The sequence below is a fragment of the Citrus sinensis genome, chromosome 5, assembly GCF_022201045.2.
Source record: "Citrus sinensis cultivar Valencia sweet orange chromosome 5, DVS_A1.0, whole genome shotgun sequence".
NCBI lineage: Eukaryota > Viridiplantae > Streptophyta > Magnoliopsida > Sapindales > Rutaceae > Citrus > Citrus sinensis.
In genome coordinates, this window is record NC_068560.1 from 38,674,611 (window position 1) to 38,699,325 (window position 24,715).

Genomic DNA, 24,715 nt, shown 5'->3' on the forward strand with positions numbered 1-24,715 from the left:
TATCTCAAATGGGGATCCAGGACGGTGTTACACACTTATTTCACCCCTTGGGATAGTCGTAATTAATTAGGATAAACGCTCTTCAGCTTTTGCCCACCGCATCTGTCTTCTCGGACACATGCAAGATTGCATCAGCCGCATCACGAACATCAATGAATTAATGCGCGCATGCCATAGCTGCTGTTTCAGATCCATCTGGTTTTCATAATGTATAGTATGGTTTCCAGATGAAAAATCAATAGGCAAATTGCCAGCAGAAACTTATGTAGCTGGTAGTCATTTGTAGAATTATGACAGTCGGCAATAGTAACCTAGCTTAGCTAGGCATGATACACGCAGTTTCAGCACTTATTCAAAATCCTGTCCGAGTATCAACATGGAATGATGTGGTTGGTGATGAGAATAATTAAGAATTCATAGAAGTTTTAGCCGACTGTGATCATTGTGGGCAGCGCAGTTGGGTTTCAATTGATTATTAATTCTTGCTTTGCAATGTTGTATCATGGCATTTTCAAATCTAGAAATGAAAAGGAATAATTCTAGTGTAAGAGGACAGAAACCTCTCAAAACTCAAGTACGTTAGGAGGAATAAGCAGTTGAATTTCTTCGTGGATTGCAGCACCGGCCCAATAATCATGGATGGACAAATTGTCACTATGTTGAGTTCACCTCTTTTCACGCACTCCCCAAGTTTCAGTTTCTGCTATAGTTTTAGCGACACAATCAATACCATTGCTGACCGTGACCGATGTTCAGATGAACTAGGTTAGTTCGTCATGAACCATAAAAGAATGGAAAAGGATTAGTATGAATTTGATATGTTGGTTGAACACCTCAATTGCCTTACAAAATTCCAAGTCAGTCCAGCATTCCAAGTCAGTCCAGCATTCCTCATCCTTAGCCTGACCTTTTAGCCAATTGATGACACAGCCACAACCTTTTCCACTTTGGCTTTTATGCATGCATTTAGCACGTTTCTTGTACCAGTAACAGCTGGCTGCATTTGTTCAACCAGCATCAATATTATGACACTCTGTTTTTGTTACCAAATTTTTCACATGGATTGAAAAGGGACTCAGGTAGGATTCTTGCCTCTGGATTAAATGCGCTAACTTGAGAGGCTACTCGGCAGCTAACCATGGAAAACGCCTTCGCACCCTTCAATTGCGGAAAGACCCTCATAGTCTAGCAAATCAGTCTTGAAGAGATGCAGGGTTTTCATCAGAAGCATTGTCCAATTTCTTTGGATGTGCATTCTTCTTGTCGCCTGAAAACAAATTGCGGGAGTCAAGTTAATAGACAAAGTAAACGAAGAAGAGCGTGACAGTTAGATTAGAAACTTACTAGGGTCTCTAACAGTCCCATGGACAATGTAACCTTGAGAATGTAGAAATTGGACAACCCATGACGCCAGGTATTCTTAGTCACCTATCACACAAACTTTTTCTGTCTCTCCCATTTCTCTAATCAGTTAGAGGTCTGCTAGCTTCGGAATTGCACTTCTATGGCTGCCTACTGAGGTCCAAGTTGACAAATAAAAGAGAAAAGTTCTTAGGGTTGTTGATTATAACGTCTTTTTCTATGCTGGCATACATTTAATATCAAAATGCTGCCGTGTTTTGTGTCTGTTTGCTATTGCAAAATGATAAAGAAGTGAAAAACCTAAGCCTTTTTCAGACATTGACATCATATTATATTACTTCAGTCAACAATCATCTACCAAATTATTGATAGTGTCCAAAAGAATCAGCACGACTAGAAAGGGGTTTTATAACTAGTACAAAACCGTTGCTTGCATAGATGTATATCTGCTTCTAGAATATAGCACTGAAGAGGTAAAAACTTTTCCAGGTTCGACTTAATTTCAAACTCACTATGAAAGCAACTCGGTTACTTTTCAAAAACATGTCGCCATGTTTGGGTCCAATGTACCCACTTAGAACCAATTTCCAGCAAGAGCTTTAGGGTTGCTTGAGAGAATTGCTAGACTGTTGGTAACTGACACAAGAAGTGTAAGAACTACTTGGGAACATGTCATTTTTCCTAGAAAATTGAACAATTTTAAGATAGATGCTTCTATTGCATTCCAGCAGAGATCTTCAGCACATGTAATATAGATAATGAATGAAATAAGCAGGCAGACTGATGCAACAGAACTCTATGAGATATCTCGAATGCAAGCGACCTACAAGTGACCTAAACATAACCTATTAAGTGTCCTAATTAAAAATGGCCAACAAATGAGCTTCACCTAATTTTCAACTGCTTTAATATAAAGTTCACCAAGAAATTGTACTTCAGCCATTACAATACAAAGAAAATTTATTTCATCCATTCATTTACAGGAGACACAAAATAACATTGATATTCCAACTATAGATAGCATCTTCCTTGGAGGAAGATAGGAAAGCTGTTTACATAGTCTGGGACTAACTTTTACAAGCCTGCCTCAAACATGTAATTGAGAGAGCATGGTTTAACATCAAATCCCACTACGCTACTCTTTGTGCAGGATGCCGCTCTCTTCATAGTTCTTATCAGAATCATGGATGCTCTCTTCTAGTGGCCTGTACTTCCATCCCAAGTTCTGCAATTACCCTGAACTCAGCTTTACCCCCTCATCCACCTTGGTGAAGCTGTCATGACATGCATCAAAAAGCAAGAATATTAAATTAGAAGCCAAGGAAAAATTACAGAAGAAGTGCTGGCATCATAAACTCAACTTTCTCTTTTTTATTGTTCTTAATAAATGTACAACTTTTCGAATCAGGAAGCATAGCTGAGTCCAGAATTACCTTTTAGAGTAATCATAGTTTAGAAACATGATCTTTATCTTGACCGCCAGAGCCTGCATTCTGATTGCGAATGAAGTACATATATACCTTCTTTTTGCTTCAGGCTTTTCATATACAACCAAAATAACATCAGCGACATCACGTAAATCTACCAGGGGTCTATTTTTATCTTCCAGTGATTCATTTCCATCTAACATCCATTTCAAATCAGAGAATTAATAAGCTTCAACAAAGAAAAGAAAATGCTTACTAAGCATGCACAAAATATTTTTTAGCCTCAAATTCCTAGGATGCTTAATTAATAATTACAAATGCTGTTTCCCTTATTCTGTACTTGTTACTGATGTAACCGTAAGACATGTATCTCATTGTCCATTGCAACTATCTATGCCTACTAAATGGCTAAGAAACTTCCTAGGTTCAATGCTTTAACAAGATAATGTTGATGGCATCCTTCGAATTCACAATGTGGGAATTTGTATTTCACATCCACTAAGATGCATTTCCCTGGTTTACAACTAGTGTGCTTTTCAAGTTGGAAAATGATGTTCTCACCAAGTTGCGCACAAAAGTTTGCACAAAACGGTGCGTTTTGTGCAAGCTTTAAAAGGAAAATCACACGTTTGTTTTTCGAACATCACATGCACACCAATTCACAGGCACAAAACGGGAACCACACAGCAGCATATTCGTATTCCGATCTGTCCATACAACAAATCCCAGCAGCTTATCCAGTCAGTCACAGCTCCGTTCTACCTCATTCTCTCGACGCCATTCTTCCTGACTCTCCCGGCTATATGCTCCCTCATTCTCGCTGGATCTGTTTTGCCACACTCTCTCGGCTCCGTTCGCGCTCATTCTCGGTGGCTCCGTTCTCCCTCACTCTCTCAGCTCCGATCTCCCTCACTCTCTCGATCTCAGTTGCATCACTCTCTCTCCCCCAACACAATCGGCTTAACGCGGCTTGTTAAGGTCAGTGTTCAATTTATTGCTTTAATTTGTAATTAAAGATGCAGCCACTTGGATTAATTGAAGATTAATTAGTATGCTTTTTAGGCCACTTGGATTTTGAATGGTTATTGTTATTGTTGAGGGTGTAGTGATTTTAGGTTGTACTGATATTAGCTTTGGATGCTGAACGAATTGATTTATTTTGCCCTATTTCAGCTGTTGGTTATTGTAATTTGGGAATTAATTCTAATCATTCAGATTTTGCTAAAGAAATTTGTGGCCAGCATTCGAATTTGTGAAGTGGTTGTGTGCTTTGGGTAGTTGGCTCTTTTCATTTTCATCCGGGTAGTGGCTGTGTGCTTTGTTTAAATGGTGGTAATGGCTTGTGAATGCATTTAGTTGACTTAATGTGCTTGGAATAATTGCTTGTAGCCAATTTGATTTGGTTGCAAATGTGAAAGCATATTTCGGGGGCTTAAGTGATTGGAAATGTAAATTTATCGGTTGGAGGTTTGGATTGAATATGGCTAGATGATTAGGGAAAGCCTACTGAATATGGCTTAAGCATATTTCGGCCTCAGCCCCCAGGTATTATTGTAAAATATGTCCCACAAATAATTATATGTATTTTAATATGTATTGTATTTAAATTGTACATTCAACTAATGTATTAACTTCTCTTATTTGCAATGAAAATTACGTTTATGGAATTATGGTTGAAATATTATTTTCTGTTATTTGCAACTTTGCATTAAATTGTGTATAGTTTTCGGTTCACAAGGAAAATTTTGAATTAATTTCAATGGACATGGAACCTCAACCAAACCATTTTCAGCTGCAAATAAACATATGCACGCCAAAATCACAGCTGCAAAGCTGAACATTTCCCCCTTCCCAACCAAACCACATGCTGCTGGAAATAAACATATGCATGCCAAAATCACAGCTGCACAGCTGAACATTTCCCCCTTCCCAACCAAACCACATGCTGCTGGAAATAAACATATGCATGCCAAAATCACAGCTGCACAGCTGAACATTTCCCCCTTCCCAACCAAACCACATGCTGTTGGAAATAAACATATGCATGCCAAAATCACAGCTGCACAGCTGAACATTTCCCCTTTCCCAACCAAACCACATGCTGCTGGAAATAAACATATGCATGCCAAAATCACAGCTGCACAGCTGAACATTTCCCCCTTCCCAACCAAACCATTTGCTGCTGGAAATAAACATATGCATGCCAAAATCACAGCTGCAAAGCTGAACATTTCCCCCTTCCCAACCAAACCACATGAACATTGGACAAAAATAAATCACTTTTGTAATATCAACAACAGTAACTTCAATGAACCGTGCATAAACAAACAAAATATTACACATTTATGCTCAATCAAACATATAATTCTCCATAATTAAAAGACAAGTATAATAGCAAACATATGATTCTCCAAAATTAAAACACAAGTATAATAGAAAACATATGATTCTCCAAAAACACAAGTATAATGTTATTTTCCAAAATCATGTTGAAACTCCGAATTAACTCCATATTCATTAGCTTGCTGAAAGAGTACTGTTGAAAATGTCCATGCTGTAGGAGTTGTGGGTGCTGCAGGAGTTGTGGGTGCTGTTATAAAAATTCAAACATTATGTTATAATAAGAAATACAATAGATAAAATAAATGAAAAAAAGTGTATATATATATGGTGAACAACTTACATTATAATAGTTTGTAGTTCCATATGGGTATATATTCGTATGAATATCACTTCCTCCAACATTTAGAAGTGTCTACATAAGATCCACAATATAACTCAAAATATGTACGAATTAAGTTATGTACGGATTAAGAAAAATGATAAGAATATGGCCTCACTTACCGTTGCAATATTGCTTCCTTGTGGAGTTACAACAGACACTTGAGAAGATAATATATTGTCTGCATGTCCATCCTGCAAAGTCATCAAAAAAATCATTTAAGCACCATTTATGTAATAAATTATTTTAATTAATTAATGGTAAAACTAACCTCTGCATCCGAACGTGTTGAATTCTTTTTAGGTTTGGTAGACATTGTTGACTTTTTCCTTTGACAAGGTGGACGACCTTTCCAACGCCTCACTTCTGGATCACGTACTCCCTCAGTTGCATTTGTTGAAATTCCCATGCTGTTACTACAACTTCCTTGACCTGAAAATCCCGCGTTGTTACCTTCGCATTGAATTGGCTCTGGTAGATCTCTTCGTACATCCTCAATCTAATTCAAAACAAGATTAGAACTCTCAACATTTCTTGCAGCCACATTTGCAACTTCTGCAAACCTAACACACATTTTCTCATACCGCTTTTCCTCATCTGTGCAACCGTGCAACTCATGACTCGTTTTGACCCTACTATGGCATCTCCACACATCTTTTCTCCATCTTCGTAGAATGTACTTTTCCGGAAGTACTTCCGAGTCATTGTGTATCATGACGTAAATGGCATGTCTGCACAGAATTCCTTTAAATTGGAACATCGAACAACTGCAACTGATCTCACCCTTATCTTTTTCAAAATGTACTTCAAAAAAAATTCTTTTCTTAAACTCTCCAATTTTAACATCTTCTCTGACTATATGTTCACAAACCATTGAATTGACGTATTCACAATACATATTCGCAGTCAACTCTTTTTGAAACTCCTGAAACTTTAAAATGGTGTACACATCTCGAACTTGCTTCTCCATCTCGTAAGATGTTACGCATGGCATTTGTTGTGAAAGACACCTGGCATCTTCTTCGACTTCTTTTTGAACTTTACTCTTTAATGCACTACTGTACTGCTCTACAAACTGCTTCAATACAGTTTTTGAGTTAACATAACCATCAAAAAACGCATTCATGCTCTCACTTCGTTGAGTAGTTGACATTCCAGCCCAAAAACTATCCTTCATGTAACATGGTACCCAATGATGTCTCTCATTATACAAGCCATGTAGCCAATCATTACCACCCAAATCATATTCTACAATCATGCGGTGCCAAATTTCCTCGAACTTTGCAGGGCTCTGTGAATCATAAACAGCACAATGCAACATATCGCTAATGTCACGATATTGTTTATAGCCCCCTAGTTTATCCAGAATCTTCTTAAGTATATGCCACAAACACCACCGATGTCGAGTATTAGGAAAGATAGCAGCAATTACAATTTTCATGGCCTTGTCTTGGTTTGTAATAATTCCAATGGGAGTGGAATTGGACATGCATGCTAGGCACGTTCGAAATAACCAAGTGAACGTCTCAACATCCTCATGTGAAATCAATCCACAACCAAACAAAATAGAATGACCATGATGATTTACTCCCACAAATGGAGCAAATGGCATGTCATACTTATTTGTAAGGTATGTTGTGTCAAAAGTAACAACATCTCCAAACTCTTTGTATGCTTCCTTATTCCTTGACTCAGCCCAAAATACATTTTTCAATCGACCCTCTTCATCCACTTGCATACTAAAAAAAAACCTATTGTCTTCTGACTGCACTCTCATAAAATAGTTTTGAAGAGCAGCAGCATCTTCATCCCCAAGGCGTAGCCGTCTTTCTTTCTGTATATGATTTCTACAATCTTTTTCTGTGAATGTCACATTTTCATGCCCACCAGCCTCAATAACAAGTGATTGATAATTTTGGGACAATCTAATCCCTGCTCTATCATTTACATCAAGCTTCTTTTTTGCATATGAACTAAGGCTACGATTGCATCGGAAAAATTTAGACTTGGTTAGAGTCAACAATGTATGGTTGTGTTCAATATTTAAAACTCGAATCCTCCACTTTCCGTCTTCCTCTAATCCTCCTCCCAATTTAGCATTGCAACCTATTTTTGCATTAGGTTGGGGCCTTAGCGGATTACTAGATTTGCTTCTTGTTGCACCACTCCGCCCACAAACATAACTCACATGTCGTATCATCCCATCAATGCCCTTACTACTACTTCTTCGCATAACTGGAAACCCTTTTCTTTTACCATATTCTCTGTAATAATTATACATTTCAATCTCACTATCGAATGACATCCCAATCATTGGCTCATCATCCAGTAAGTTGTCCTCCTCAATTTCCTCAAACTCTTCAATGTTTTTTTTCCATATTCTTTATTTGTTCAAAAGGAATATATTTTATATTAATCAACTGAATATATTTCACATTACTCATGATAAGAACAAAATTCAAACAAAATTCAGATAATCGTAATCAACACAATCAACATTAATCGGCAATTGCAATATATGCTCTATAAAATTCAAATAGAAAAAATCAAGAACTAAGCAGAACGTACTTACTCAAAGGCTCACAAATTTGGCAAATATGATAAAAATTAAGGTTCCACGTTAGGCTAGGTGAAGTACCCGAAATGAGGCAAAATAATTAATCTTCAATTAATTATAAATTAAAGCAATAAATTGAACAACACAATCAACATTAATCGGCAATTGCAATATATGCTCTGTAAAATTTAAATAGAACAAATCAAGAACTAAATAGAACCTAATTGCTCAAAGGCTCACAAAATTCGGCAAATATGACAAAAATTAAGGTTTCACGTTAGGTTAGGTGAAGTACCCGAAATGGGGCAAAATACTGCTGCTGAGATCGAGAGATTGAGGGAGATCGATGCCGAGAGACTGAGGGAGAATGAAGCCACCAAGAATGAGAGAAAACCGAGCTGAGAGAGTGAGGACAACCGAGAACGAAGCTGTTGCTGTGTGGAGAACAAAACTGCTGTGTTTTTGTTGCAATGAAATGAGCCTTTTAGAATGAAAGCCGACCTGAGAGAGTGAGGACAACCGAGAACGAAGTTGTTGCTGTGTGGAGAACGAAGCTGTTGCTGTGTGGAGAACAAAGCTGTTGCTGTGTGGAGAACAAAGCCGTTGCTGTGTGGAGAACAAAGCTGCTGCGTTTTTGTTGCAATGAAAGGAGCCTTTTAGAATGAAAATCGAGCTGTTACAGTGAAGGGAGAATGAGATGTAACGTGGGTGTCTTATGAAATTATGAGAAGTCTTTTAAAGGTTGCACAAAACGCACCGTTTTGTGCAAACCTTTGTGCTCGGTTTTGTGAGCATATCGCTACTGAAGTGTATAACATACGTGCAGTAGATATTCCGCAGCGCGAGTAACACTAATCGTGGGCATTGAGCTGCCTAAGCTGAAAATTCAACAGCTGTCCAACCAAGCCCAAGCCCAAGCCCGCGCCCGCGCCCGCGCATCATTCTACCTACTGCTCGTTTTGTCTTATCTACTTAGGACGCGAATCTATTTCTCATGCGGCCATGTGAATAGACATTAATTGTCAAGCCATGCGTGTTGGCTTCAACGTGCTTGGTCCTGATCCCACAATTCACGTGGGTCCTCTCTCCCCTTTGAATTGAAGAATCATATTTATATTTAAATATTTAATGCGACTTAGAGTAGAAACGAGTTATCAGTTATATATTTCATCACACTGAAAAATTTATAATCGTTCACCTATTTATTTTATTTTTAAAAAAAATACATAAATATTTTTTTTTAGCACGTCATCTGAAGTTTGCTTTTTGTTGTATTCGTCCATTTTTATTTAATTTTCATTAGTGAATTTAACGGAATGACCTTTTTACCCCTCAAAATTATAATTTAATCCAAAATAAATAGAAATTAGAGATAAATTGAATGGATTTAATTTTTTTTCAAAGGTGGATGCTAAAAATTGGAGGAAAATAATGTTTGTTGCTTGTTAAATTTAGAAAATTTATATTTATTTTTTTGGGGAAAAATAGTGTTTGTTGCTTGCTAGATTTAGAAAATTTGTATTTATTTTTTCTCTTTTAAAAAAATAAATACAAATTTTCTAAATTTAACAAGTAACAAACACTATTTTCCTCTAATTTCTAGCATCCACCTTTGAAAAAAATTAAATCCATTCAATTTATCTCAAATTTTTATTTATTTTGGGTTAAATTATAATTTTGAGGGATAAAAATATTATTTCATTAACATTCCGTTAAATCTACTAACAGAAATTAGACGGAAGTAGATAAATGCAATAAAAAGCAAACGTCAGACGGCGCGCTGAAAAAAAAATTATATATTTAAAAAAAAATCAAAATAAACCGATGGATGGTTGTAAATTTTCCTAGGACTTGGAGTAGAATCGAGTTATCAGTTATATATGTCATCACACCGGCGTAGCTACTTGAAAGAACAAAGTAGTCAGCCTAATTAATGAAGTCACTGTTGATCGCCCAGCAGCCTACGCCTGCAGTCACTGATCATCCATGGCCATGCAAATCATGCAGCGGCACTTACGTACAGTGGCAGCCCACCATCCTATCAACTATTGCTATTTTTATCACCTCATTATTCTCATGACCCAGCGTACGTGTCGTGTCTCATACAATATCTCCATCGAATTACTATTAATTCGATCGTGCATTTGGAACTTCTAAAAGCTCCCGTCTCTTGAAAATGATCTTTGGTGACTCTTTTTCAATTCATTAATAATAGACATTGACAACAATATTTTGAACGTATGCTTTGACAATTACTAGCTTTCAGAATACAACACAACACTCTTTCTTTTTTTTTTTCTTTTTCTTTTTTTATAGTGTAGATATTCATATTTTTTAAAATACAGGTTCATTATATATATTATATAGTACATCAGTATTTTTATTATTATTTTATTTTAATTAAATAATAAACTATATAGGATATATAATGAATTCATATTTTAAAAAGATACTTTCATTTACACATGAGAGTAATTGTATTGTGAGAATAGTTATACAATACATTAATAACATAAGTTAATTACAAACTCCGCTTGTTGATTACAGTATATATACTTCGAGAAAGTTTATCCATTTTCGAGAATGTTTCCAATTGAGCATTTCTTACCCTATTAAAAGTTATGGATAAACTGAAAGATATAAAAAAAAATATACATATTTCAATGTACTATAAGATAAAATATATTATATTAAAATATATAAATTTTTTTATTTACTCTCGACTTCAATATAGTCAAAGAATTCTGAATAAAAAAATTATTCTATATACTTCTGCATATATTTTTAATAATGATATAATGAATAATAAATAATTAATTAATTGACTGCATCGAGTGAGCGGGCTTGCAGGCAGAAAATTAAGGCTTCATTTTCTTATGTTGATAAACAATCAATATTAAAACCTCATAAGCTTTGAGATCAGATAATGACGAACACGACCACATTGAGATAATTTGTTGAGCAAGTGATTTAGCAATAATGATAAAGATTTCAATAATCGACTCTTAATATGATGTGTCATTTGTTTATGACATAATAAATTTTCTAATTTATAAAACTAATATTCTACCATTTAATTGTTGAATATCATATCAATTGAAATTCAAATGTTAGAATCCCTAACATTAATATGGGATCTACTTTAATGGGAAGAATGGCAGCCAAGAAGTGAGGAGTCAGTATGGGTTTCCAGGCGCATCAAGTCGATCGACGTACGTGGTCGGCATGGAATTCATGCAACATAAAGTGTATTTGAAATTATGTGCTTGTATGCGCAACTAACAAGCCAATATGAATATATATTTAATAGATCATCAGCCATGAGTATGCAAACAGGCACTCTATATATATATATATAATTTAATTTGCTTCAACATCATTTTGACTCGAATTTTGACCTTAGAATTGTTATTTAATTTGCAGCAACATCGTTTTGACTCTTGACTTTCGACCTTAGAATTGTAACAGACCTATATCAATAAAGAGAATTGTATCAGACCATTGCTTTGCAGAGTCTGAGCGGCTTCACAAGCCATTGCATATCGGGTGTCAAATCGATAACATTTGTGAAGATTCACACCAACCAATCATTTCAATAAAAGTCAAAGCTATTGCAAGTGTTTTCTGCAAATAAAGATGATCCTAGGAAAACTTATATGCATTCAATATACAAGCCCCGTCATTTCTTGTATTTAATCACACATACGCATATCATCATCATCATTATCATCATCATCATCATCACATCAATAGAAAATTATTAATTTCTTTATATATCCATGAAGAAGATAACCAGATGGTACTACTTTAATGCTTTATAATGTCCAAAATTCAGCATGAATTAACTAACAATGTTTTGTTTAATTGTACACCTTTTTTTGTTCGGTTATTATGCACGTAATCAAAGGATTAATTATAGCATGAAGGAGAATCACCAACTAGTTGAGTGGTAGAGATCACTCAACTTTCCACACAAAATTCAAGTGATCGAGTAAGTTTGTACCCTTTTTTTTTTTTTTTAGGACTCGGTGGAAGATTTGGTTCTACGTTTTGGAAACAAATTTCGCCCATTTTGAGGGACAAATGTTAGCCATCTGCGAGCTATGCCTATATAGATAAATTGTAGAATGAAATTTTCTTCTTGTTTTTGCCACTTTCTAAAGAGTTCTTTTAAGTGTTCTTTGGTGGGATACGTTATGTTGTATAGTCCTTCTCTTTCTCTTTCTCTATCTCTCTCTCCCTTTATTTTTTTTTTTTATATGCTGACATACTGTTAAATTGTATAGTTTGATAGAGTCAGTTTTTAATGCGAAAATACATTATTCATAATGCAGATCAATTTTAACAACTTAGCTATATTTAATTGGGCATTTGATATATATAACCTCCAACAAGTGTGTGAGTCAAGTTTCAGCAGTATAGTTTCAATTTTATGCTATAAGGAACTAGACAAACAAATTATGAGCCAATTTGGGAATGTTGTACCTTTTAAAATAATTGTTGTTAGTTGTGCTGTAGAAATAATCAGTTGTGCAGAGAATCAATTATGTGTTTGGTAAAATTTGTTTTAAGAAGTAATATGAATTTTGAAAGCAGTTATAGACATTTGGTAAATTTTACTGTTAAATTGTTGAGAGAAAATAAATGAATAAAATGTACATAATGTAGGATAAATTTTATTTATACATATAAAAACATGTACATATAATAATTTTAATTGTGTATTATAATAATTTTTACTAAAAATAAAATTTATAATATTTTATTTTTTTTATTTTTTATCTTAAAACAATTGATAATAAAATTTATAATACAGTAAAACAAATTTAATAATAATTCAACCAACAAATTGATATTAATAAATTTAGATTGATGAATTATAATAAAAATATATTAAAATATTGATTTTGTTTCTAATTTGAATAAGGATAATTTCGGGTTTAGGTATGAATTTTAAGGATGTTTATGGAATTGTATTAAAGAATAAAATTAATTCTTAAAATCAGAATCTAAAAGCTACTCCTTCCTTATTTTTCAAAATCAGCTGTAAGATGGGCTGATTTTGACAAAAGTGATTTTTAATCTTCTTTTTTTTTTTTTTACCAAACACTAAAATTACTTTTTAAATTTTTTAAATCACTTTTAAGCTTCCCAAAAACACTCACAAACGGACCCTATGTCATGAGGAGCCAATATGGTTTTTTGTTTTTTGGTTATTGTAAAAAGTATCCCAACCACAATTAGGTTGAATATGATTAATGAAATCTGTTGACTGAACTCCGAAATCTCGATGCAATTTATTAATTTAGTTATTAGTTTACAAGTAGTTATGTAAGCATACTTTTTTTTTTTTTTGTTGTGAAGACTTATATAGGCAGACTTGCTTAATTATTTGTTGATTTATCTCATAATTGTTTCTCCTTTATATGATGCCCCTCCTAATTGCTATATAAGCATTTGTTTATATAGGGTCTCTAATTAATTATCTTTTTTCCTCTAATCTTCCAACTAGGGAACAACTAGAGTGGAGCTATTGGCACCCTCATTAATCCTCTCAAAACCCCATTTCTGCGTAAACTCACGTACGGTCACAAACTATTTACACCGACCTTATCAGTAAATGAGTTTCTTTGTATTACCAACTCTTGTCACCACTTGTACATAACGGAGGAAAAAAATTCTGCGAGAAGGAATTGATTTATCTACAATTTAATTTCCAATTTTTTTTTTTTTATTTTCGATGCTTGAATTTATTTGCTGAGTATGGTGAACAAAATGCCTGTTCTCGCAAAAATATCCTCACGTGCTTCGAATTTCTCAGTTAGTGTTTAGTACACCATCGACGCAGCTACTGATAACTGCAATCACAAGAGTTTTTCTAGTCAAGCAATGAACAATAGGGAAATCTCAATGAGAAATTATTACCATTAATCATCATACAAATTTCATCCGCTTTCTCCATTTCAATATATATATATACATATATATTTTTTTACCACTGCCTCACTGTAAGTATTCTGAGCTACTATGTTAATGGAGTTTTTATTTTGTTAACAATCGTTCCCATTCCCATTCGAGTGTCTATTTGTTATTTTGTTTATCAAAACCTCATCTCTTTTCTTTTATGAATTCAAAAGCAGCCTCTACTACTGTTTAATTAGGAAAATAGAGTAGGTGTTTTAAGAACAAATATTAACTTCCGAAATTATGTAAAGTAATGCTACACATATCAAATTTTTTATTCTATAAATTATTCTAAATGATGTAGTATTTATCAATTGGTTGGTGAGATAATATAATTAATTCACTTGAATTTTGTAAAAAATCACTAATCACTAAATAAATGACACATCGTTTGAGATAAAAAAAAAATTAAGATATCTATCATTACTAAATTATTTAAGAGATATAATGAGAAGAATGGTCTTAATAGGATTATTGAGGGGTGCCAATAACATTACTCCAACAATTAACTTAAGGGTGATGATAATAACTCGCCACTTTTGGTTGCATTTACAATTTTATCCTCAAACAACTGCTCGTCTGCTTCATTCTTTTTTTTTTTTTTTTTTATAATTTTAGGCCATAATAAATTGTCATCCACCAATGGCATGCATCTATTTATCCATAAAATCAATTACATGTGACATTTGAAACCTAAAGAAAATTGAAAGTTATGGCTGGTAGTTGATAACAATGTATGGTGACCCATACAAAGAACACTATTGCGGGCCTAATAATTTCAAGTTTCCAACTCCATTAAAGAGTTTAAACGTCTAAAGACCCAATCTTATTCCTAAAGTCAATTTCTCCCATTCGATTTTGCTGCAAATCTACCATTTTTTTTTTCGACTTTCTTTGCATATCTTGCTGACTAAATTATTGATATGATTTCTCGTGTTGCATTAGTTGCATGACATTCTATCCTCATGAATATTAGTTAATACTTGAGAAGCTTTCTTGCATACTATGCTTTTCTTTTTTCCTTTTTTTTTTGTGAGTTTTTATCTCTTAATGAATATTTCTTTTTCATGAACTGAGAAATCACGATGTGAATAAATGAAAAAATTAAAAAAATAAGGTAAATTTAGTTAACTATATGTATTTTAATTTGGGGTTATTATATATATATAGTGCGGTGGAAATATCGCTACCCTTAACTTAATTACATATCACTAGTGTAAATAAAGTATGAGTTGAACTATTAATATCTCTCCGTAATCCTTATAAAATCCCTCTCGTATTACAATAACATTAAATGAAAAAATATATCTAATTAGGCCCTTATATTTCTCTCTTTAACTCTCTACACCCGTACAACTACACCAAATATTTTTATTTCCCCACAAACACTTTACATTCTAAACTTTTCTTTTCCTGTTAAGTATGTATGGTTTAATAACTCAAAATTTTGTAAAATGAAAAAAATATAATTTATTTTTTTTAAAAAAAAATCAACTGTAATTAGATTTGAGTAAAAGAAACTATTTTTTTAATCAGGAAAAAACTGAAAATTAAAAGAAAAGGGATATTTTGAAAATTAAAGTAGGTTTTGACAGAAAAAGAAATTAAAAAGAAAATTGTAGGGTCATAATAGTTCCACTCATAAAAGATTACTTTCATTCTTTATTCTTTGCTGTCGTGCTATTTGACATCAAATCTTGGCTAATTTTGGTACAATATCCACTCTAGATTAATGGAATACCATAACAAGGCAAAATATTTATCTAATTACTACAGGTCTTCAATAAAATGTAAATTTTAGATATTAATATTAAATAAATATAAAACCTTATAGAGCAAAAGCCAGATTCATTTACCTACATCGATCGCAAAACAAATCAATGACCATGGTTAATTCATAAATCTAATTTGGGTAAAGCAGGATTAGCTTTATAAAATTTTGTATCTTAATCGAGATAGATATCGAGTTATTTGATATACGAATGATGTAATAATACTATATAATGATAAAAATTTATTTTTGGTCAAACAAATATTGAATTACATAGCGTTTTAATAATATGATAATGTATGTCAATCTAATCTATTTATACTTTATTTGGAGTTAAACGAGAAAGAGAAAGAGAAAGAGCGAGAGAGAACAAAAGAGAAAGAAGAGAAAAACTCAAATGGAATAATTGAGTTGTGCTACCAAAATTGAGAAACAAAGAGTCCAAATAAGCCACAGTTGCTTACCTGTAACTCACGTGCCTGCCACCAAGAGGTGTCTGTGTCTAAATGCAGACGAAGAAACCAGAAAAATCCAAAAGGTGTAAAACATGTTCGTTGTGGCCCCACAACATAAACGAGTGACACATCCACTTAGAAAATTCCTAAACGCAAGTTCATCAATTTACAACTTACATACCCACCCATATAACTTGATAATTAAGTTTGACGCACACGATTTCTAATTTATATAATATATTTACTTTTTTTTTTCCCCCCACGAAACTACGACAAATCTTTTTGACCATATACAACGATGTATATACTAATTAGTGGTGTATAATTATTAAACAGCTGTACATATAAAATAAATATTAACATCTACGTTAAAAGAACGATGCAAAAATTATAAATCTTAATTTTGACTCAACTCGTAACTAACTTTTATTTTAGGTAGATTATTTATAAAACGGAGACAAAACAAGAATAATAAATTGCCATTCCAGTGGATTTACATGACTCGTGGACCAAACAAGAAAATGAATATTATTTCTAAGAAATGCCTCACTATTATTAATTGTTGTTGAGCGTTAACGACTTCATTAACTCAAATCGGAGTCCGAGACCGGCCAAACACTGTCTTAGTGAATCGTGTGAAAGGGGGTTCGCACGTGTGGCCGCAGCACTCGCGCGCTTCCCCTATAAAACGGACTTCTCTGCGTCCACAGTTTTTTAGCTCACAGCAACAAACAAATCCCTCCAAACAATAACTCAATTATTATAATTTTTAAATTTTCATCCATTTTTTTCCTAAAAAAAAAAAAAAAACAGACAGAGAAGGAAAGAAAATTCTATTTCTAATAATAATAGCTATAATTGAGACTGCAGCCGGGAAATCTGAAAAATGGACGTCCGCCGGCGGCCTCTGAAAGTTGACGACGAAGTGAACAAAGAGAAGCGACCAACTTCGCCGACGCCAAAAGCATCAGACGCGTTGCCGCTTCCGTTATACCTAACTAACGCCATATTCTTCACGCTGTTCTTTTCCGTTGCGTATTACCTGCTACACCGTTGGCGTGAGAAGATCCGTAACTCAACTCCCCTCCACGTGGTCACTCTTTCCGAAATCGCCGCCATTGTCTCGCTCATTGCTTCCTTCATCTACCTCCTCGGCTTCTTCGGCATTGACTTCGTCCAGTCGTTCATCTCACGCGCCACCCCCGAGGCATGGGATCTCGAAGAAGACGACAGCGATATCATTTCCCGTCCTCCCGCTCCCATTTCTATTACAACTCTGTCCTCCGCCCAAGACGAGGACGTTGTTCAATCCGTTATCGACGGTTCGATTCCGTCTTACGCGCTCGAATCCAAGCTCGGTGATTGCAGACGAGCGGCTGCCATTCGCCGCGAGGCATTGCAGAAAATGACCGGGAGGTCGCTGCAGGGACTGCCGTTGGATGGATTCGATTACGACTCGATTTTAGGACAGTGTTGTGAAATGCCGGTCGGTTACGTGCAGATTCCGGTGGGAATTGCCGGGCCGTTGTTGCTTGATGGGTTTGAATACTCGGTTCCCATGGCGACCACCGAAGGGTGTTTGGTGGCGAGCACAAATAGAGGGTGTAAAGCAATCTATGCCTCCGGTGGAGCCGCCAGTATGTTGTTGAGAGATGGGATGACCAGGGCCCCTATTGTTAGATTCGCTTCTGCGATGAGAGCTTCTGAATTGAAGTTCTTCTTGGAGGATCCCAACAATTTCGAAACTTTGGCCGTCGTTTTTAACAGGTCATTCATTCAAGTTGTTTTTTTTAAAAAAATTTTATTTCTTTTCATATTAATATATATATATATATATATATAATACTATTTTGAATTATTATTATGATATAGGTGTTTTAGGCTGTGACTGTCCGTTTGGATTTCTATATTAGTAAGCTTTTTAGTCTTTCTAACTTTAAGATTTTTATTGAACATGAAAAATAAAAGAAACTAATTTTGGGAAACTTAAATTTTCAGGTTATTATTGTCATTAAAAGTAAAAGATGGTGACATGTGTTTGTTTGTTGGTTGCAGGTCGAGTAGATTTGCGAGGCTGCAACATATTCAGTGCTCTATTGCAGGTAAGAATCTTTACATCAGATTTTGCTGTACCACTGGTGATGCAATGGGAATGAACATGGTGTCCAAAGGAGTTCAGAATGTTCTTGATTTCCTTCAAAATGATTTCCCAGACATGGATGTCATTGGAATATCTGGTATGTGTCTTGTCATTTACCTTAAAAGTTGTAGTTATATTTTACTTTCAGTTACTAATGAAATTTGGCTTTGTCTGCTAGTTTCCTCTTGCATGTCATAGAATTTTCTTTGGTAATCATCTCATGGTTTCTGTCCCACTCTATTAATATCTGTAGAAATATGTCATTGTTTCTCTCAGAAATGATATGTTTATTAGTTTTTAGATCATCTCTTTTGATGTTTTTGACATCTTGATATTATTTTAACGACTATCATATCTTGCAAATAATGTTTTTGAATTTTCAGAAATAGATTGCTGTCCATATTTGGGTGTATTTATTCTTCAACATTACTATCACTATAGACTCAGAGTTTGCTTGGTCAACTGCACATTTCATCTGGACGAATCTGCGTCATTTAGAAAAAAAAAATGTAATCTTTTTTTTTTTCAAAAATATCGTTATATATAGTTTACATTTTAACTCTGGAGCATTTTTGTAGAAAAGCCATATTTTTTAATTGATATTTATTCCAACTGTGAATACTTCAATATTATTAATCGTACCATTTTCTTAATTTGATATTACTCGGACACACCTGTGTACTATGTATAATGTTGACATATCTCACCATTTTTAAGTTATTTTCCCTTCTCTCTCCATTTTATCGTGTGCTGGTCATGTTCCCTTATTTCTTTCCATTCTTGATTTCTTTGTATGAGAAATTATTTTTGGGTGAAGCTTCATTATGATGGCAATATTTGTTTGATTTCAAGATATTTACACATAAATTTAAATTGCCAGGAAACTTTTGTTCGGACAAGAAACCTGCTGCAGTTAATTGGATTGAAGGGCGTGGTAAATCAGTTGTTTGCGAGGCAACAATCAAGGAAGAGGTAGTGACGAAGGTGTTGAAAACTAATGTGGCTACACTGGTAGAGCTCAACACACTCAAGAACCTTGCTGGGTCTGCTGTTGCTGGTGCCCTTGGTGGATTCAATGCTCATGCTGCCAACATTGTTTCTGCTATCTTCATAGCAACCGGCCAGGATCCAGCGCAAAATGTTGAGAGTTCTCACTGCATTACAATGATGGAAGCCATAAATGATGGGAAGGATCTACATATTTCGGTCACTATGCCATCCATAGAGGTAATTGGGCATTAAGTTTAACAATACCCTTTTATTTTTAAGTACTTAATTTCAGTTATTATCATCAGGTGGGTACTGTCGGAGGTGGAACTCAACTTGCTTCTCAGTCTGCATGTCTGAATTTACTTGGCGTGAAGGGTGCAAGCAAAGAATCACCGGGATCAAACTCAAGGCTCTTGGCTACAATTGTTGCCGGTTCGGTTCTGGCAGGGGAGCTCTCTCTGATGGCTGCCATTGCAGCTGGTCAGCTCGTCAAGAGTCACATGAAATACAACAGGTCCAGCAAAGACATATGCAAAGCCGCATCATAGATGATGAGGTGCACCCACCTGGTAAAATGAACTGGAAAATAAAATTTAAGATGAGGATAGGCATTAAGTAGGCAAGTAAGCAAGCAAAAAGGGAAAATGAAAGCTGTTGGCGCCAATGTGAAATTTCTTTTCTACCATGGCCTATAGCTGTAATGTCAAGTGAGGGTGGGAATCACAACGTGGCTAGCTGTATCGGTCACCTGAAAGCAGAAAGGGCTCTGAATCAGAATAATTTTGGCCCCGCAGGCCTTTGTTGCAGAGTCCTGTCCTACATGTGAAATTTTTATCTGTCCTTTCTGTTTATTGTTCTTGTTTATGTTTCTTTGAGAGGCGTTTATTGGTCTTGTTAGTAGCTGCTCTCATGTGTTTGTAGGTGGGGACCAGACTCTCTGACCGGTTCCATGTTCAACCTTTTGTTTTTTTTTTGGGGGGGGGGGGGGGGGGGGGGGGGGGGTTTTCCCTTTGGCTCATCTGTATACAAGATTGTGTCCTCCTTAAGATTTGATTTCGATTTGGATTATACCAAGGCATGTAAGTAATTATCTTTTATCTCTATCAAAATCACAAACTGGTCTGTTGATGTTCTGGTACTGTAGTTTGTGAGAGCAATATTAAACATTTTAACTTCCTTCTTGTTCTCATGCTTGAATGGATATTGGATACTGAACAAAGAATGTGTTAAGTTTATCGCTGCCTTCTCTTTCTTTCTCTACAATGTCTAAGGCCATATTGAAACCCCTATGCGAAACAAACACAGTTAAATAATGAAGCTGAGCACATCAAATGATTGCTATTGGCAACTATTTAACGTAAGTCTCATCGTCTCTTTTCTCAACTTCTCTTTTTTGCTGTGCATCTTCATCAAATCTTTTTATTTATTTATTATTATTATTATTATTATTTTCCCTAAACGCTATGTTTAATAAAAACTTGCGAATATCCCTTCACACTGTTCACTCTCCCACGAACAAGATTTCTCTGAGTTCTTGCGTCTATCATATTAGTCAACTGACTGATTGTAGCTCAAAGCATTTGTATTTTTTTTGTTTTTTGTTTTAATATGAGCCTTTTTAACTCTTTAAGAAACTCGTGTCTCTCAATTGCAGCCTAGAAAATCCTCGTAGAGGTAACGTGTTCGATGTTGGTTTCCGAATAGTGGGGTTTTGCTACGGATCTTTTGCCTTTGGTAATGAAAATCACAAGACTTATACTATTGGCCATCTGAATCCTCGGGGATGTTTGATTGGTCATCCTCTCCTCTTAAATGGTGCGAATCAGAGAAGCCACACCTTTGTATGCTTGTAGTTCTTATGATTAACTAATTGCACCGAGTTAAAATGCGTTATAAAGATGTGTCTTCTTCGAAAAAAGTTATTAGATTCTGAAATCATTTCCGCACTCAATCAGATTAGAAATTTATTTGTCTGTTATTATTATTAATATCTATCATAATTATCAAGGCGGGATTTTAAGAGGTAAATTAGTAGGAGGCCGCTAACAAAAGTCGCACCCCACCCCGAACCTAAGCTAATAAGTGTGTTTTGAGACTATCACTGGGCTGGGCTGGGCTCGTAGCCCACCCACTAGCGCCCTTAAAATCTTACATTCGTGTATTGTGTCACTAGTATCGCGCCACGCATCATTCCGAACAAAATCCGATTTCAATTGGGGTTGGGGGCAAAAGCCGAAAGCCTGTTTCCTGAATTCTTCCATGTTCTGAGACTGAAACGGCAAAGCCGCGAGTGAATCAAATTGTGATTTGGTAACGAAACCCTAAAGCGTTATTGAAATTTTTTGAAAAAAAAAAAAAAAGGAGGAAAAACTTACAACTTCCCATAAAGGCTACAAAATTGAATCGCAACGAATCTAATGGCGAGCAGCTGGAGAAGAACAATCGGGAATTTGAGGTCATTTGTTGGGAATTCGATGGGAGGTGTGAGAGGCGGAGCCAATTTGGCTTCGTGGGTGGTCGCCGGAACCCTGGCCTATTACCTCTGGGTCAAGCCCTCTCAGGACCTCAAGCGAGAACAAGAGGTTCAATCTTTTATTCACTTACTATTTGATTGTTATCAATTTTAAGTTTTTCATGCGACGAGAATCTCTGAATCGCAGGAAAGAGCAGCCCTTGCAGCTCTTGATCCAAATCGGTACGTGGAAAAACGAAAACCGATTCCTGATCCACAGGTAATGTTTATTTCGTATAATTTTTGCTTTCTTCGTCGTTCGCTTGTATTTTTTATTGATTAGTGATTTTCGAACTTGTTTGCAGGAAACGGGTTTGATATACGGCAACAAGAATAGAAGTAGGAAATCAGAGGAGTGATTTGCTTGCTACACATCTTTAACTTGTAAGTTAGACTGTGTTGGGTTATGGTGAATTCACCTTTGGATTTGCCATAAGTATTGAGTTCTGTGTATCATTTAACGCGAGTAGGAATGTTAAATTTGTATCTACATGTTGTATGGACTTTTACTTTCTGTATTGCATAAAGGAGGAGGAGAACTGTAGGATTTGAATTTGGCTTTTGGATGAAGAATTGCTTTTATTTATTAAATAAATAATGATGGGATTTAAATGCTAGAATCCAAGAAATGTATTGGTAATGGTTATTTGTGTCTGAATTGTTGAGTGATGCTTTGGAACCATATTGTCCAATCCATGGGAATCAGTTATAGTGTGTTAAGGTTAGGTTTCGGTGGATAGAATGCCTAGTGACAGGGCTCTCATATTTACAATGAACTCGGTTGTGTTGTTGAATTTTACCAAGGAGAACCCTTATATGATTCAAATTTATACAGGAGATTATGGCAGGCAGTTGTTGGAGTAATGAGGTCAGTTTAGCTTTATATCAAATGGAAAAATATCAGGACTAATAAAAGCTATGAATCTGCAGCACCGATATAGTCATGTATTTGTGTGATGGGGGGTGCTTGGGGAAATATGATAACTTTTTTTTATGATTACAAATGATAGATATGTCCGGTTGGCTCGGAAGTAGAAGCACATTGTTGTTGACTGTTGCTTAGTGTTGAGTTGAGCCCAGCATATATATGAGGGATCTGACTGATAATCAGCCTTGATGACTTGAGATTGTGTTGTCAGGGCTTGGCTTATGACAGCGGTTAGGGAGATGTTAGTGTTTCCTTGTTGGCCTAGGCCAGCCTGTGTGGTTGTCTGTGAATGATAGAATGCTGACCAAATACCTTGGACTTGGAGGCTGCAAAACTATAACTTTCTGTGAGTGGACGAATCAAATCAAGCACAGCTTATGAGTTTTCACGTGGAAGAGTTTGGGTTGATTGCAGTTTGAATTGGAGCGGAGAATCCCACCTTATGATAGCAAACAAAATAAAACTGTTGGGTATGGAGTGGAAGCATGTGATAGAAGGGATCAGATCATGCTGAGGTATATGCCTATATATTTGCAGTTGTGGCAGTGGAATGGAAAAACTGCTGAGATGATACGACGGATGACCTAATCACTGCCATGCCAGAGGTCTTAAGAGGAGAAAGAAACAGAGGTTAGACTGAGACCGGAGAATATTAGGATTGTCATTGTGTATGGATAAACATTGGAGTGCAGCTTTTAACACCCCTAAAAAAACTTTATGACACCCCGTTTCGTTAAATTTCAACATAAGAAGATTATTTGTTTTAATTTTTATTTATTAACACATACATATCCTAAAATCTAAAGTTTTTTTTTTCTTGTTACATAATTTCTATATTTTTATAATTCTTAATTCTTTAAAGTACCCCCCACCCCACCCCCAAATAAAAGGTTAAAAATTTAAAATATAAATATAAAAATAAATTATAAAATACGGGGGTGTTAAAAATTGTTAAAGGAAATAATTTATTTAAGTGTTTAATTAAATTTTTATGTAAAATAAAAAAAGAAATTAATATATTATTAAATATTTAGGGAATTTCAATAAAGCGAGGTCTTATGAAGAATTTAGAGAGGTGTCAAATGGCCTCCACTCTAAACATTGGGCTGCAAGTGAAGGTGGAACGAGTCATGGGTCAAATGAGATCACCCATTGTCAAAATTGGGCTCGGCCCAGTTTACGAAATGTATTGGACTGGAACTCAGTTCAGAAAGTTTGGGTGGCGTTGGTAAAAACCTATCTAACTCCTTTGCCTTGCTTGCTTCCTTCTTTTTTTTTTTAGGCTTTTGTTTCGTTTCATCCTTGCAAATGTTGATTAATTAAAAACATGTCAAGCATCACAGTCGGTAGCAGATTTGACTTATGTGCACAGAGAAAGAGAAGATTCAAATGTAAGCCCGTGATTGTGAATTTTAAACTTTTGCTACAATTTTGCCCTTTCTTGTCGGTGAAAAAAACCCTAATTTATTGATTTTTGTATTTATTTCAATTCCTGGGAAAGAGTGCAACAACGAATTATCGAATCGAAAGGCGCGCGCGCGTGTTTCTTCTTAAAAGAATGAAATAAAAATTATGTTCTGCATATATATTATATATAAAAGTAATTTTTTAATAAGAGATTTCTTAGTTTAAAGTAAGAGATAAGTAAAACATATATCTTAATGTAGCATATTGAAATTTGTGTTTTTTTATTATTTTAATTAATTCCTTACTATATTAAAATAAAAGAACAATTATTCGTTAATATAATATAAAAAAACACAAAATTTTATTTATTCATTAATAACATCTTCACTTTGTTAAAATAAAAATGTCATCATTAGAGTGTTTATATATATATATATATATATATGAGAATTGTAAGATATTAAATGGGTACAAAAAAAT

General features: G+C 34.9%; 3 protein-coding genes and 2 long non-coding RNA genes across 8 annotated transcripts; 3 read left to right on the forward strand and 2 right to left on the reverse strand.

The window, feature by feature from the left end:
• Positions 1–2,243: 2,243 nt before the first annotated feature.
• On the reverse strand, positions 2,244–3,494 carry LOC107175684 (uncharacterized). Its single transcript, XR_001507204.3, has 3 exons — positions 3,351–3,494; positions 2,796–2,985; positions 2,244–2,636 (listed from the first exon to the last, which is right to left on the reverse strand). It is a non-coding gene; the product is annotated as an uncharacterized LOC107175684 (long non-coding RNA).
• Positions 3,495–3,618: 124 nt separating this feature from the next.
• LOC102609646 (uncharacterized) lies at positions 3,619–4,456 on the forward strand. The gene is made up of 2 exons (XR_370255.4): positions 3,619–3,767; positions 4,005–4,456. It is a non-coding gene; the product is annotated as an uncharacterized LOC102609646 (long non-coding RNA).
• A 643-nt stretch (positions 4,457–5,099) lies between these two features.
• On the reverse strand, positions 5,100–9,148 carry LOC127902741 (protein FAR1-RELATED SEQUENCE 5-like). The gene is made up of 4 exons (XM_052442700.1): positions 5,783–9,148; positions 5,634–5,705; positions 5,473–5,544; positions 5,100–5,379 (listed from the first exon to the last, which is right to left on the reverse strand). Exon 1 carries the CDS (start codon positions 7,823–7,825, stop codon positions 6,011–6,013), a length of 1,815 nt encoding a protein of 604 aa, XP_052298660.1. The 5' UTR covers positions 7,826–9,148; the 3' UTR covers positions 5,100–5,379; positions 5,473–5,544; positions 5,634–5,705; positions 5,783–6,010.
• A 7,815-nt stretch (positions 9,149–16,963) lies between these two features.
• On the forward strand, positions 16,964–20,564 carry LOC102609952 (3-hydroxy-3-methylglutaryl-coenzyme A reductase 1). Its single transcript, XM_006473798.4, has 4 exons — positions 16,964–18,025; positions 18,314–18,495; positions 19,279–19,625; positions 19,694–20,564. Exons 1-4 carry the CDS (start codon positions 17,145–17,147, stop codon positions 19,934–19,936), a joined length of 1,653 nt encoding a protein of 550 aa, XP_006473861.2. The 5' UTR covers positions 16,964–17,144; the 3' UTR covers positions 19,937–20,564.
• A 972-nt stretch (positions 20,565–21,536) lies between these two features.
• Positions 21,537–24,265, forward strand: LOC102610261 (hypothetical protein). 4 transcript variants are annotated; one of them, XR_008054622.1, is made up of 5 exons: positions 21,537–21,970; positions 22,049–22,120; positions 22,206–22,284; positions 22,736–22,768; positions 23,040–23,595. XR_008054622.1 is itself a non-coding variant. In XM_052440688.1 (4 exons), exons 1-3 carry the CDS (start codon positions 21,806–21,808, stop codon positions 22,257–22,259), a joined length of 291 nt encoding a protein of 96 aa, XP_052296648.1. In that variant the 5' UTR covers positions 21,537–21,805; the 3' UTR covers positions 22,260–22,284; positions 23,863–24,265. The 4 variants fall into 4 exon arrangements, 3 of the variants coding, with proteins under 3 accessions (XP_052296648.1, XP_052296647.1, XP_015384238.1); XM_052440688.1 differs by lacking the exons at positions 22,736–22,768; positions 23,040–23,595 and adding an exon at positions 23,863–24,265; XM_052440687.1 differs by lacking the exon at positions 22,736–22,768.
• Positions 24,266–24,715: the final 450 nt, after the last annotated feature.

Bases quoted from the DNA above. Each gene is read 5' to 3' on its own strand.
- LOC102609952 (XM_006473798.4), top strand. From the start codon at position 17,145: ATGGACGTCCGCCGGCGGCCTCTGAAAGTTGACGACGAAGTGAACAAA. The intron at 18,026-18,313 runs GTCATTCATTCA...TGTTGGTTGCAG, and splicing joins TTGGCCGTCGTTTTTAACAG to GTCGAGTAGATTTGCGAGGC. The intron at 19,626-19,693 runs GTAATTGGGCAT...TATTATCATCAG, and splicing joins TCACTATGCCATCCATAGAG to GTGGGTACTGTCGGAGGTGG.
- LOC102610261 (XM_052440688.1), top strand. From the start codon at position 21,806: ATGGCGAGCAGCTGGAGAAGAACAATCGGGAATTTGAGGTCATTTGTT. The intron at 21,971-22,048 runs GTTCAATCTTTT...TCTGAATCGCAG, and splicing joins ACCTCAAGCGAGAACAAGAG to GAAAGAGCAGCCCTTGCAGC. The intron at 22,121-22,205 runs GTAATGTTTATT...ACTTGTTTGCAG, and splicing joins AACCGATTCCTGATCCACAG to GAAACGGGTTTGATATACGG.
- LOC127902741 (XM_052442700.1), bottom strand. From the start codon at position 7,825: ATGATTGGGATGTCATTCGATAGTGAGATTGAAATGTATAATTATTAC.